We start from the raw sequence: 15,439 nt of genomic DNA, 5'->3' as shown, positions 1-15,439 counted from the left end.
ACACCTAGCAGTTTCTTCTGTTTATATCACTGTTTCTTGATTTTTTCAGTGTTAGGCATTGCTGATTGACATTTTACTATGAAATGCAAGGTATTCTAACTCTTTCAAGATCTCTTCATTGATCCTTTTCACCTAAATGCATATTTCTTCTCTTCTTACTCTCACACAGTATAATTATTTCATAATGTTGGTTAGTCTGATATTCAGTGTTAACATTATTATGACTATGTAAATGCTTTACCATTTATCTTATGTAGTATAATATTATTTTTTGTCCTTTCCTGAATAGTATTATTTTGTTTCCTTGAAGCCTAATATTTACTTATTTTTTTTGTTTTTTGTATATTTGCTTGCTTAATTTTCTAGGTATTGACTACTAATTTATCCTGACGCTCTTCCCCACTTGTACATGTCTCCTTTCAGTATATTCATACACATGTGGTAGTGCAACAATTTTATCATCTTAAAGAAAAATTTCCTGGAATCTTCTGGTATGCTCCAACTTGAATTGATTACGCTGCACCTGGAACACAGCTGTTACCCTGAGATTTCTATTTTCAATCTGTTCATTCTTTTGTTATACACTCAATAAGATATTTTCAAATTTATCTTCCAAATTTTCCACTGAGCTTTTTATTTTTGTTCTTATTCAATCTGTCACTGATACTAATAAACTCCATGTACCATGACAGCACCTTTCAGACTCCTTGGATTGTCATACTAGTTCCTTGAGACCCCCATACTCCAGGAGAGGAGACACAGAGACAGAATATTACTGAAAACATACTCTCCTGAAATGAAAGATAACCACAGGATTCCTAGCTAAGATTTTATTTGATATAAAAAAGTTTTAGGCATAATTGATGTTAAAAATGGCCAAAATCGTTGACTGTGCAGAAAACTTTATCTTTATAGAAAACACTAACATACAGAAAAAGGAAGAAGTGTTACAATTTTCTTCTTGTCTGTGGCTAGTTAAAACTTATATCAAGAGGGAGGGGACATATGTACACCTATGGCTGATTCATGTTGATGTTTGACAGAAAATTACAAAATTCTGTAAGACAATTATCCTTCAATTAAAAATAAATTAATTTAAAAAACTTCTATTATGGGAAAGACAGTGAACTGCTTACTATCCTTTTGTCTTTAGGGATTTTTCAAAATGCAGCACACTAATGGAAGAAAGAAACTTTGAAAAGATGCTGTGTTTTAAGGGACCTCTTTTTTATTATTAGGTAGATAAACTGCAGATAAGAATATGTTTGCCAGATAAATATATTTCTGAGATATTGGGAGAAACTAGGTAGATGTTTTTAAGTCTAATAGACATTCCAATTATTGATCATAAAAATGAACTTTGCCTCACGATGTCTAGTCAACCATTACTTGTAGAATAATGTGGAAATTTTGGATTCTTGTTTTCTTGTAATAGCTTATAATTCTAAAAATTCTAGAAGGCAAACTTGGCATATTTTCCTTCTTTTAACTTCGTTGAATGTTACTATGTGCATATATTCCTTTAATTTGGACAGGTTTGTATCGATTATTTATTGACTTACTCACTCACCAAAGATAAACCAAACACTTATTATATGCCCAAACTCTACTAGATGCCATGGGAAAAACACAGTTCTCCTTAAGAATTTGCAAATTAGCATGATCAAATTTTTATTGTCTCTGTGCTTCAGTTCACAGTAAATAGACATAATATAATAATGGGTTGTTTTGAGATAGTAATAATATATGTGGTAATAAGTGTAAAGCACCATATGAGTTTCATAAATTTAGTTCCCTGCCCTATCTCTCTGAAATTTAGTTTAATGCCTTGCCTTTCTATCTATGTTAGGGTTATAGTGGACAGATGTCAAAACGAACTCTTGTGTGTCAAATATTTGCATAAACAATACCTTTCAATGTTTTAAATGCATTTTGAAAAACAAGTAAATTTCATGGAAAATAGATGTATGTTTTTAAATTTTAGATTATATTTATTTTCCAAAGATCATGACTAGATTTGAAGACTGCTTTTCACTTATACTGTTTTTACCTTTCTTTTTTTTTTCCATTAAATATTTGACCCTCTGCCACTAATGTATATATATAAAACAAATTGCCCATGGTTGACTATATACCATATATAGTATACCACATACCATGGACATTGAATTAAAGCTGGTGGGCATCTTGAGATTGAATTTCATACTCTTATTTTATATAAGAAAAGTGTGGTTAGATAGGGGTATGGCTTGTTGAAGGACACACAGCCAGTTGGTTTATTAGATGCCAGATTTCCTTATTACCAATCCAACATTATTTCTATTTCTATTTCACCAGCGTATGTTTTACCATAAGAATTACTTTGCATACTTCTTAAAAATACTGATCACCCCATCCCAGATCTACTAAATCATGCTTGCAGGGAAGCGTCCTAGGATGTGAACATTTCCTTTCCCGTAATAATTCTTATGACATATGACTTTGGAAAGAACTTCCCTTTACTACACTCTGTTTATGGCAAAATATTCTAGTTCATTCTTTCCCCCCATAATACTTGGTCAAATTTTGTGATTTGTATTTTTCTAGTCTATTTATTTATTGTCTATACATCTACCAAATTGTACATCTAAGTTCCACAAAGGGCATATATGAGGCTTACTTGTTTACTACTGTATCTCTGGCTCTAACACAATGCTTATACATCCTTGATATTCAATAATATTTATGGAATGAAAGAATGAATTGTTAATACAATTTAAAGGCTTATACTTCATTGACAGTTATTACAAAACATTGGCTATATTCCCTATGTACAATAAATCCTTATAGTCTATTTTACACCCAATAATTTGTACTTCCCTTTGCCCCATCTCTATATTGCCCTTACTCTCCCCTCCACTGGTACTCACTAGTTTGTTCTTTATATCTGTGAGTCTGCTTCTTTTATGTTATATTCACTAATTTGTTGTATTTTTAGGTTCCACATAAGTGATATCATACATATTTGTCTTTCTTGATCTGACTTTCTCCACTTAACATAAAGCCCTTCAAGTCCATGTTGCTACAAATGGAAAGATCTTTGTCCTTTTTATATGGCTGAGTAGTATTCCACTGTGTATGTGTTTGTGTACACATGTCACAACTTTTTTATCCATTCATCTGTTGATGGACACAGGTTGCTTCCATATCTTGGCAATTGTAAATAATGCTGCTATGAACATTGGAGTGCATGTATCTTTTTGAATTAGTGTTTTTATTTCTATTTTTTTGGATATATACCCAGAGATGAATTGTTGGGTCAAATGGTAGTTCTATTTTTAGTTTTTTGATAAACCTCCATACTGTTTTCCATAGTGGCTGCACCAATTTACATTCCAACCAATAGTGTAGGAGGTTTCCTTAAGAGAATGCATATTTAACAGAAAGGTATGACCTTTCTGCATAGTACACAGGAAACAGGTATATAATGATATACATTTAAACTAACAGCAAGTTGGAATATTATTTTTTTCTATTTTTAATAGAAATGTACTTAGAAGCTTGTAAGGCCTGAGAGTTCTCATTTTTAATAGTCATTATATTTGTCCTGTTAATACAGGGGGAATTCTGGTTGAAAAGATATAGTTATTATATAAACTTATGAGCAACTGTGGAGTGGTAAATATTATCCAGAAGACTATAGATTTGGAAACCAGTTATATCAATTTATAGATTCTTCAGATAAGGAATTTGAGGCCTAGATTGATAAAATAACTTAACCTTGAGTCACATAAAATGGTTGAAAAACTGTATATTTCAAATCCCTATAAAACAAAGAAATAAATACTCAAATTCCTTGGTGGCCTAGTGGTTAGAATTTGGTAATTTTATTGCTATGGCCCAGGTTCAATCTCTGCTTGGGGAACTGAGATCCTGCAAGCCACATGGCATGCCCCTCCCCCAAAGGGAATAAATCCTCTTTACATAATTGATAGTTGGAATGCAGAAAAGGCTATTTCAGATACGGTGGATCCAGAGTGAAAAAATGGAACCAAGGCTTAGATTAATAGGACAATAGATATTGATTCAGTCTAAGGAAGAACATTTTGAATATATAAAATGGACTGGGAAAATCTTGCAAAGTAGTATGCTTCATTGGAGCAGGCAATGGCAAGCCACTCCAGTACTCTTGCTTAGAAAATTCCATGGATGGAAGAGCCTGGTAGGCTGCAGTCCATGGGGTCGCTAAGGGTTAGACACGACTGACTTACTTCACTTTCACTTTTCACGTTCATGCATTGGAGAAGAAAATGGCAACCCACTCCAGTGTTCTTGCCTGGAGAATCCCAGGGACGGGTAAGCTTGGTGGGCTGCCGTCTATGGGGTCACACAGAGTCGGACATGATTGAAGTGACTTAGCAGCAGCAGTATGCTTCATATTCCTGAAATTTTCATGCGAAGACTAACTAGCCATTCACCTACGTTGCTGAAGAAGGAACCTTTACATTAAATGGAAAGTTAGACTAGTTGGCCTTTAAGATTACTTCTATCTTCTATGATTCATTGAAAGTGTAATAAAATCATTAACATTATATTTGTACACCAAATTATTTTCTCACTGCTTTCCAGTTTTAAGAAATATCCAGAGAGGAACTATTTCAGTCCTAGTATATAATAAATTCTCATATAATCCTGGGGTTCACATGAAATATTATTTTACCTTTATCACTATGCATTCCATAATTACTCTTTTCTCCCAAGATGGGTGAAAAAAAAAATTGAAAACAAATCAAAACTGGTTTCTGTTTTCCTTTTCTCCTCTTTTCCCAAATCTTCATGACCTAAAGGAAACAAAAAATATCCTAAGAAAATTGTATTGGTCTTAGTCTGCCCACATCATCATTTTTCCAAGCATCTATGGCTAAGATTATTGTGTAAAAGAAGCTTCTGCATTTAAAATTTGATAAGCATCAGTATTCAAAGTTAAAAAATAGAGAAAATAAATGACAGTTTAATGGAGCTTTAGTAAGAAGTTTAAATTCTTTACTTTTTCTGAAGTCTAATAGTTTATTCTCATTGAGACCATGTGAAGGAAAATTGAAACAGAATTATACTCTTTAAACTAGTACTTTCTCCGTGGGAGAAGTTACCAAAGCAAGCAAAATTAATATTCATGATTTTTTTCTTTTCTACCACATAGTTTTCACTTGGTAGCTTACAAAGCAATCCATGTGCTTCAGGTTTCACATTTAGCATGGAATGCTAAATACATCAAAGGTACTACATTCCCTAAAATATGAAGAGAAAATGCACACACAAATATATAAATAATTAATCTTCTTGGATTAACTAAATAGTTCTGTTTTCCCTTGCATTATGTTTTACAAAATCTTACCAAGTAAAAGTTAACTTTATTCATAATTTTTATTTACATTTGATAAATAATGTAGAACATTACATCTAAGGTTATTTTGTATATATGTAAACCTTGTGATATAGAAGATATTTTACTTGCTATACAAAGAAAGGGTACCATAATCAAATTTAGACCTGAAATTATGAAATGCTATTGAGTGACTTTCTACACTCAAAGAAAATAAACAGGTTTTAAGGAATATTTTACTTTGTAGGTTGGCATGGCAATTATTCTTTGTAGGGTATCATAACAAAACTATAAAGGTTATGAGCTTTTGGAAAATTACATGAGAAACTTGAGTATGAAATTGGTTTTAAACTGCTGCTTTCAAAAAATGTTGGGGTAGACATAATTTTCTACATAATTTTCTTAGTTGTTTAGTAACTAAGTCATGTCCTACTCTTTGCAGCCACCAGGCTCTTCTTTCCATGGATTTCTCAGACAAGAATACTGTAGTGGGTTACCATTTCCTTTTCTAGGGGAGCTTCCTGATCCAGGGAACGAACCTGCATCTCCTGCATTGGCAGGCAGGTTCTTTACCACTGAGCCATCAAGGAAGCCCTATTAAATTATTGATTGTCAACCATTTTTAATTGAATTATAGTTTATTTACCATGTTGTATTAGTTTCAGATGTACAGAAAAGTGATATGGTTTGATGTATGTATGTATATGTGTGTGTGTGTGTGTGTCTGTGTGTGTGTGTGTGTGTTAGTTGCTCAGTCATGTCCGACTCTTTGAGACCATGGCCTGTAGCCCACCAGGCTCCTCTGTTCATGGGATTCACTAGGTAAGGATACTGGATGGATTGTCACTCCCTTCTCTAGGGGATCTTCCCAACCCAGGGATCAAACCCAGGTCTCCTGCATGGAATGAGGATTCTTTACCATCTGCACCACCAGGGAAGCCATATACACACACACATATATATACATATACATATATATGCATATGTATATATTCTTTTTCATATTCTTTTCTATTATACATAATTGGAAGACACTATAATTCCCTGTGCTATATAGTAGGTCGTTGATGGTTATTTATTTTATATATAGTAGTGTGTGCATGTTAATTCTAAACTCATAAATTTATCCACCCCATCCCACTATTCCCTTTGGTAATAAGTTTGTTTTCTGTGTCCATGAGTATATTTCTGTTTTGTGAATAAGTTAATAACACACTGAAACCATACTCACAGAAAACTAGTCAATCTAATCACACTAGGACCACAGCCTTCTCTAACTCAATGAAACAAAGCCATGCTCACGGGGCAACCCAAGACAGGCGGGTCATGGTGGAGAGGTCTGACAGAATGTGGTCCACTGGAGAAGGGAATGGCAAACCACTTCATTATTCTTGCCTTGAGAACCCCATGAACAGTATGAAAAGGCAAAATGATAGGATACTGAAAGAGGAACTCCCCAGGTCAGTAGGTGCCCAATACACTACTGGAGATCAGTGGAGAAATAACTAGAAAGAAGGAAGGGATGGAGCCAAAGCAAAAACAACAACCAGCTGTGGATGTGACTGGTGATAGAAGCAAGGTCTGATGCTGTAAGAGTAACATTGCATAGGAACATGGAATGTCAGGTCCATGAATCAAGGCAAATTGGAAGTGGTCAAACAGGAGATGGCAAGAGTGAACGTTGATATTCTAGGAATCAGCGAACTAAAATGGGCTGGAATGGGTGAATTTAACTCAGATGACCATTATATCTACTACTGTGGGCAGGAATCCCTCAGAAGAAATGGAGTAGCCATCATGGTCAACAAAAGAGTCTGAAATGCAGTACTTGGATGCACTCTCAAAAATGACAGAATGATCTCTGTTCGTTTCCAAGGCAAACCATTCAATATCACAGTTATCCAGTCTATGCCCCAACCAGTAATGCTGAAGAAGCTGAAGTTGAACGGTTTTATGAAGACCTACAAGACCTTTTAGAACTAACACCCAAAAAAGATGTCCTTTTCATTATAGGGGACTGGAATGCAAAAGTAGGAAGTCAAGAAACAACTGGAGTAACAGGCAAATTTGGCCCTGGATGCAGAATGAAACAGGACAAAGACTAATAGAGTTTTGCCAAGAAAATGCACTGGTCATAGCAAACATGCTCTTGCAACAACACAAGAGAAGACTCTACACATGGATATCACCAGATGGTGAACACCGGAATCAGATTGATTATATTCTTTGCAGCCAAAGATGGAGAAGCTCTATACAGTCAACAAAAATATGACCAGGAGCTGACTCTGGCTCAGATCAGGAACTCCTTATTACCAAATTCAGACTTAAATTGAAGAAAGTAGGGAAAACCGCTAGACCATTCAGGAATGACCTAAATTAAATCCCTTATGATTACACAGTGGAAGTGAGAAATAGATTTAAGGGCCTAGATCTGATTGATAGAGTGCCTGATGAACTATGAACTGAGGTTTGTGACAATGGACAGGAGACAGGGATCAAGACCATCCCCATGGAAAAGAAATGCAAAAAAAGCAAAATGGCTGTCTGTGGAGGCCTTACAAATAGCTGTGAAAAGAAGAGAGACAAAAAGCAAAAGAGAAAAGGAAAGATATAAGCATCTGAATGCAGAGTTCAAGAGAATAGCAAGAAGAGATAAGAAAGCCTTCAGCAAACTATGCAAAGAAATAGAGGAAAACAACAGGATGGGAAAGACGAGAGATCTCTTCAAGAAAATTAGAGATATCAAGGGAACATTTCATGCAAAGATGGGCTCGATAAAGGACAGAAATGGTCTGGACTTAACAGAAGCAGAAGATATTAAGAAGAGGTGGCAAGAATACACGGAAGAACTGTACAAAAAAGATTTCACGACCCAGATAATCATGATGGTGTGATCACTCATCTAGAGCCAGACATCTTGGAATGTGAAATCAAGTGAGCCTTAGAAAGCATCACTATGGACAAAGCTAGGGGAGGTGCAGAAATTCCAGCTGAGCTATTTCAAATCCTGAAAGATGATGCTGTGAAAGTGCTGCACTCAATATGCCAGCAAATTTGGAAAACTCAGCAATGGCCACAGGACTGGAAAAGGTCAGTTTTCATTCCAATCTTAAAGAAAGGCAATGCCAAACAATGCTCAAACTATGGCACAATTGCACTCATCTCACATGCTAGTAAAGTAATGCTCAAAATTCTCCAAGCCAGGCTTCAGCAATACGTGAACCATGAACTTCCTGATGTTCAAGCTGGTTTTAGAAAAGGCAGAGGAACTAGAGATCAAATTGCCAACATCCACTGGATCATGGAAAAAGCAAGAGAGTTCCAGAGAAACATCTGTTTCTGCTTTATTGACTATGCCAAAGCCTTTGACTATGTGGATTACAGTAAACTGGAAAATTCTGAAAGAGATGGGACTACCAGACCACCTGACCTACCTCTTGAGAAATCTGTATGCAGATCAGGAAGCAACAGCCAATACTGGACATGGAACAACAGACTGGTTCCAAGTAGGAAAAGGAGTGCATCAAGGCTGTATATTGTCACCCTGCTTATTTAAGTTATATGCAGAGTACATCATGAGAAACGCTAGACTGGAAGAAACACAAGCTGGAATCAAGATTGCCGGGAGAAATATCAATAACCTCAGATATGCAGATGACACCACCCTTATGGCAGAAAGTGAAGAAGAACTAAAAAGCCTCTTGATGAAAGTGAAAGAGGAGAGTGAAAAAGATGGCTTAAAACTCAACATTCAGAAAATGAAGATCATGGCATCTGGTCCCATCACTTCATGGGAAATAGATGGGGAAACAGTGTCAGACTTTACTGTTTTGGGCTCCAAAATTACTGCAGATGGTGATTGCAGCCATGAAATTAAAAGACGCTTATTCTTTGGAAGAAAAGTTATGACCAAACTAGATAGAATATTCAAAAGCAGAGACATTACTTTGCTGACTAAGTTCTGTCTAGTCAAGGCTATGGTTTTTCCTGTGGTCATGTATGGATGTGAGAGTTGGACTGTGAAGAAGGCTGAGTGCCGAAGAATTGATGCTTTTGAACTGTGATGTTGGAGAAGACTCTTGAGCATCCCTTGGACTGCAAGGAGATCCAACCAGTCCATTTTAAAGGAAATCAGTCCTGGGATTTCTTTGGAAGTGGTTATGCTAAAGCTTAAACTCCGTCCTTGGCCACCTGATGCGAAGAGTTGACTCACTGGAAAAGACTCTGATGTTGGGAGGGATTGGGGGCAGGAGGAGAAGGGGACGACAGAGGATGAGATGGCTGGATGGCATCACTGACTCAATGGACGTGAGTCTGCGTGAACTCTGGGAGTTGGTGATGGACAGGGAGGCCTGGAGTGCTGCAATTCATGGGGTCACAAAGAGTCGGACATGACTGAATGACTGAACTGAATTGAACTGATAATTTTTTTTAGATTCCACATTTAAGTGATATCATATGACATTTGTTTTTGGCTAATTTACCTCATTCAGTATGCTAATCTCCATTCCAGGCATTATTTCATTCTTTTTTTATTGCTGAGTAGTATTACATTGCATATAATTATATATACCACATTTCTTTATTCATTCGTTTATTAATGGACATTTATGTTGCCCTATTACTATTAAGAAATTTGAATTCATCATTAAAAACTCTCCCCCCAAAATAAATCTACATGCACTCAAAACCTACAGTTAACATCATATTTTAATGGTGAATAATAGAAGCTTTCCCCTGAGACCAGAAAAAAAGATGTTCACGCTGGCCACCTTTATTATAGTACTGGAAGTTCTAACCAGTACAATAAATCAAGAAAAGTAAATAAAAGATACAGGATTGTCTGTTTAGAAAGTGGTAAAGAAATAAAGCACTCCTACAACTAATAAGTGAATTCACCAAAGTCTCTGGATACAAGATCATCATATAAAAATCAATTGCATGTCTGTATAGTTAAAAACAAACACAATCAAACTGAAATTTAAGATACATCCTTTGCAATCACTCAAAAAATCAAATACATGTAACTCCAACAAAACATGTACAGGACTTAAATGCTGAAAACCACAAAACACTGATTAAAGGAATAAAAGTAATTCTAAGTAAATGGGGAGATATTCTGTGTACACATACTGGAAGATCCAACATAGTAAAAATGTCAAGTCCTCTCAAATTGTTAATCAGTTTTAACATAATTCCAATAAAATTCCAGCAAGATTTTTTTGTTGATGTAGACAAGATATCTCTAAAATTCATATCGAAAGAAATACGCTTGTATGACCAAAACAGTTCTAGAAAAAAATAATAAGTGGAAGAATTTCAAGACTTATTATATAAGTAATGAAGGCTGTATTAGCAGGGTGATAGATGTATAGATCATTGGAACAGAATAGAGAATGCAGAAATATTTCTGCACAACTATGTCCAGCTTAGCTAAGTTTGACAAGATGATGCAAAAGCAATTCAGTGAGGTAGTCTTTTCAAGAAATGTTCTGGAACAACTGTATTTCTGTTGGAAAATGTAAATTACCTTAGACCTAGACCTCACACCTTAGAAAGAATGAATTCATAATGGACCAGGAATATAAATGTGAAAAATAAAACTATAAAAATTAAATATTAATACAGCTTGGTGAAGAATTATTAAGAATGGTACTAAAAGCACAACCCATAAAAGAATAAAAGCAATAGCTTTAACTTTATTAAAAAAAAAAAAAAACTTTTGTGCTAAAAAAGACCAAGATGATGAAAATACAAGCTACAGACAAGGAGAAAATATTTGCAAGCCCCATATTTGGCAAAGAACTCATATCTGCTACAAAATGGAAGAAAATTTTGCAAAATCACATATCTGAGAAAAATTCATATCTAGAATATATAAAGTACTCTCAAAACTCAGTACTAAAAGACCAAATTTATCACAAAATGGGCAAAAGACACAAAGAGACAGTTCAGTGATAGGTGGATGTCAAAAAATATGTGAAAACATTATTAATACTACTAGCCATTGGGAAAACTAAATTAAGGACTTGATCATTACTATATGCAGAAATGAGAACGGCTAAAAAAAAATATACTTATAATACCAAGTCTTAGCCAGAAAACCAAGAATCTGAATCTCTCAATCATTGCTGGTAAGAATGTAAAATGGTACAACTTTTATGGAAACAATTTGGCAGTTTCTTTTAAAATTAAACATATAATTACCATTTGACCCAGAAACTTCATTATTTGGCATTTATACTAGAGAAATGAAAACTTACATCAGCACAAAAACTTGTACAAACTGTTTATAGGTGCTTTATGGCTGTATATAATAGCTAAAAACTGGAATCAAGTGTCCTCCAACAAGTGAAGAGTTAAACAAACACTGCAAAGAAAAGGAAAGAAGCTGTATCATGGAAGACATCTTAGCAATAAAAATAAATAGACTATTAACACATGTAACTTGAATAAATCTCCAGGAAATTATGTTGAATGAGAAAAGCCAATTTTTTTGAAATTTTTTGCAGTCACATGCTGCATTAATCTATTTATATAGCATCCTCAAAATGACACAATTATAGATGTGGAAAACACATTGATGGTTGTCAGGAGTTGAAGATAGCAGAAAGGAGGAGAAGAATGTTATGATAAAGGAAAATAAAATTTTCAACATATATTGTACAATATCAATTTCCATTTTCTGTTATAGTACTATAATTATGTAAAATGTAAATTGAAGAAAATTCAATGAAGACCAATTTTTGTAACTTCCTGTAACTCCAAACTTATTTTAATATAACAAGTTTTAGAAATTGGTTCTAAATCTAATAAAATGGAATATTATAATACTTAAAATACCCAGGTAATCATCGTGAAGCCAAAAAAAGTTACTAGAAAGCACATTTTCACCTAGGAAGATCAAGATTGGAATTAGGATATGAAATATATTTAGAGCCTAGTCCCTTTTGGGAAAGAAGCAATTCATGTTTCTTTTGAAATATTTGGTAGGTTATTTTCTCCAGAAAGAAAACAAAAGCAATAGAGTATTCTGCAATGGGCTGCATGTTGCTTGAAAGTCTGATTATTAAGATAATAAAAAAAGTTTTGAATATAAACATTTATATTTTAGTTTATTGAGTAATAATAAAGCTGCATTTTTTCTCAGTACCTATTTATTCTTTACAATCATATTTTATGCAACATCCATTTATTATTTTAATGGTAGAACTGCTAAGGTTTCTATTTTTACAAAACTTCCTCTTGTATTTCTCTTATAAAGACATGGATTGGGAATCGAAGAAGGAAATATCGTTTAATGGGGATTCAAGTTCCACCTCCAAGAGGAGGCCCTGCTGATTTTTCTGAGCAGCCCGAATATGGTTCTTTGTCTGCACTCACACCAGGAGAGGAAGCTGGTCCTGAAGTAGGAGAGGATAATGACAGAAATGATGAAGTATCCATCTGTTTGTCTGAAGGAAGTTCTCAAGGTATTTTATATGCTGCACCTCCTAATGATATCTTTTGTGTATTTGATGCATTTTTACTTGCTTTTCAGTTTACTGCCCTTCAAATCTAAAATCATCAAAACATTTGGTTAAATAGACATATTTTATATATTTTCATTATATTTTAAAATAATATTCATATATATTTAAAGTGTACAAGTTTAGATATAAATATACATAAAGAAATGATTACTATGGTCAAGCTAATTAACATATCCATCTCTTCACATAGTTACCTTTTTGTCTGTGTATGTAATGAGAGCACCTGAAATCTACTCCCCAAGCAAATTTCCAGCATACAATATAGGACATACAGTTGATCCTTAAACAACATGGGTTTGAACTGCACTGGTTCTTTCAATAATACTTTGGAATAACTTGTGGAGATTTGCAACAATTTGGAAAAACCTGCAGAAAAACCATGTGGCCTAGAAATATCAAAAAAGAAAAAGGTTTGTCATGAATACATAAAATATATGTAATATATATAAAACATACAAAATATGTGTTAGTCAATTGTTTATGCTATTGGTAAGTCAACCGTAGGGTATTAGTATAGTTTTGGAAAAGTCAAAAGTTATACTTGGATATTTAACTGTGATGGGGCTTCCATGACGCTAACCCTCATGTTGTTTAAAGGTCAACTATATTGTTAATTATTGTCATCATGCTCTATATTAGTTACCTAGACTATGTAATTGAAAGTTTCCACCCTTTGACCAAAATTTCCCCATTTTCCCCATGTCCTCACTTTGGTACCTACCATTCGAGTCTGCTTCTATATATTTGATTTTTTTGATTCCACATATAAATGAGATCATGCAGTATTTTTCTTCCTGTATTTGGCTTATTTCAGTTAGTATAATGTCCTTTAGGTTCATCCAAGCACTTGCAAATGGCAGGATTTTTAAAAGACTGAATAATATTCCATTGTATGTATATACCACAGTTTCTTTATCCATTCATCTGTCTATGGACACTTGCTTGCTTCCATACCTTGGCTACTGTGACTAATACTGCAATGAACATGGAAGTGCACATACCTCTTTGAGGTACTAATTTCATTTATTTTGGATATATACCCAGAAGAGGGATTGTTGGATTTAAATTAAAAATTTAAATTAAAAATTATTATTAATTTTTTAAGGAACTTTCATACTGTTTTTCATAATGGCTCTAACCCTCTGTCACCAACATTCGTATTTTTGATTTTCAATGCTTCCACCTAAGCAGTCTCACACATCATCATCACAAAAAGTAAAACTGATCTACCACATTAATGATCTCCCATGCTTAGAAAATATTTGCTATTACAACAATCCAAAGATTATCGTACATGATAATTTTAATTTTTGGAATTTTAGTCGGTTTAATTTAGGACATTGTAATGAAAGACACTATGGCATAATGTGATAAACAACAGGCTAGTAACTGGGCAACCTGGATGCAAGTCCTAGATCTTCTACTAGCTGATTATGTGACTTCAGGCAAACTATTTAAATCATCAGGCTTTAGTTTTCTTATCCAAAAAATAAGGGAGTTAGGCTAGATCATCTTTATAATACTTCTTCAGTTCAGTTCAATTCAGTCAGACACACTCAGTCGTGTCCGACTCTTTGTGACCCCATGAATCGCAGCATGCCAGGCCTCCCTGTCCATCACCAACTCCTGGAGTTCACTCAAACTCATGTCCATTGAGTTGGTGATGCCATCCAGCCATCTCATTCTCTGTCGTCCCCTTCTCCTCCTGCACCCAATCGCTCTCAGCATCAGAATCTTTTCCAATGAGTCAACTCTTTGCATGAGGTGGCCAAAGTATTTGAGTTTCAGCTTCAGCATCAGTCTTTCCAATGAACACCCAGGACTGATCTCCTTTAGAATGGACTGGTTGGTTAATGCTTCTTAGTGTTTCCCTAAATAAGAATTCAAATAATAATATGTAATTATACCATTTGTCCATAAGAAGAATTTTTCGTTTGATTTCAAATACAGAAACAGTCTTCTCCTGACACCTTTATGAACACTTTCATTAAGGCTTAATTTACATAGAATAAAATCCATCCATTTCAAAAGTAGAATTCAATGGTTTGATTTAGTTGCTCAGTCATGTCCAACTCTTTGTGACCCCATGGACTGTAGCTCGCCAGGCTCCTCTCTCCATGGGATTTTCCAGGCAAGAATGCTGGAGTGGGTTGCCATTTCCTTCCCCATGATTTTTAGTAAATTATATGCAGTTGTATAGTCATCGCCATTTCTAAAATTGAATTTTAGAATAATCACTAAAATTCAGTTGTAGAATATTTTTACCACATCAAAAAACTAAAATCCAATTATAGAATGTTTTCATCACTTCAAAAAATTTCCTTGAGACCATTTTCAGTCAATATCCACTCTCACCTCAAAACCTAGGCAAAAACTGATCTGATTTCTGACTGTATAAATTTTTTTCTGGGCATATCATATAAGTAGAATTATACAATATATAGTGAGTTTTCTTTTTGCATTTATGATAGAGAGAATTTTGCTTTGGTTTTTTTTAAATTCTATTGAACAGGATAGTAACACTATATTTTCTAATTTATTTTTA

At 34.4% G+C, this 15,439-nt stretch overlaps 1 protein-coding gene across 1 annotated transcript in view; it reads left to right on the top strand.

Moving 5' to 3' along the window:
* HDX (highly divergent homeobox) overlaps positions 1–15,439 on the top strand; it is a 241,535-nt gene that overhangs the window by 149,344 nt on the left and 76,752 nt on the right. Inside the window, exon 6 of the mRNA XM_070290381.1 lies at positions 12,627–12,834. Coding sequence (XP_070146482.1) covers positions 12,627–12,834 — 208 coding nt within the window. The remainder of the gene's footprint in view (positions 1–12,626; positions 12,835–15,439) is intronic.

Source organism: Ovis canadensis, chromosome X (assembly GCF_042477335.2).
Source record: "Ovis canadensis isolate MfBH-ARS-UI-01 breed Bighorn chromosome X, ARS-UI_OviCan_v2, whole genome shotgun sequence".
NCBI classification, from domain to species: Eukaryota; Metazoa; Chordata; class Mammalia; order Artiodactyla; family Bovidae; genus Ovis; species Ovis canadensis.
Note: the sequence above shows the minus strand (reverse complement) of the source record. Positions and strands in the feature narration are given on the sequence as shown.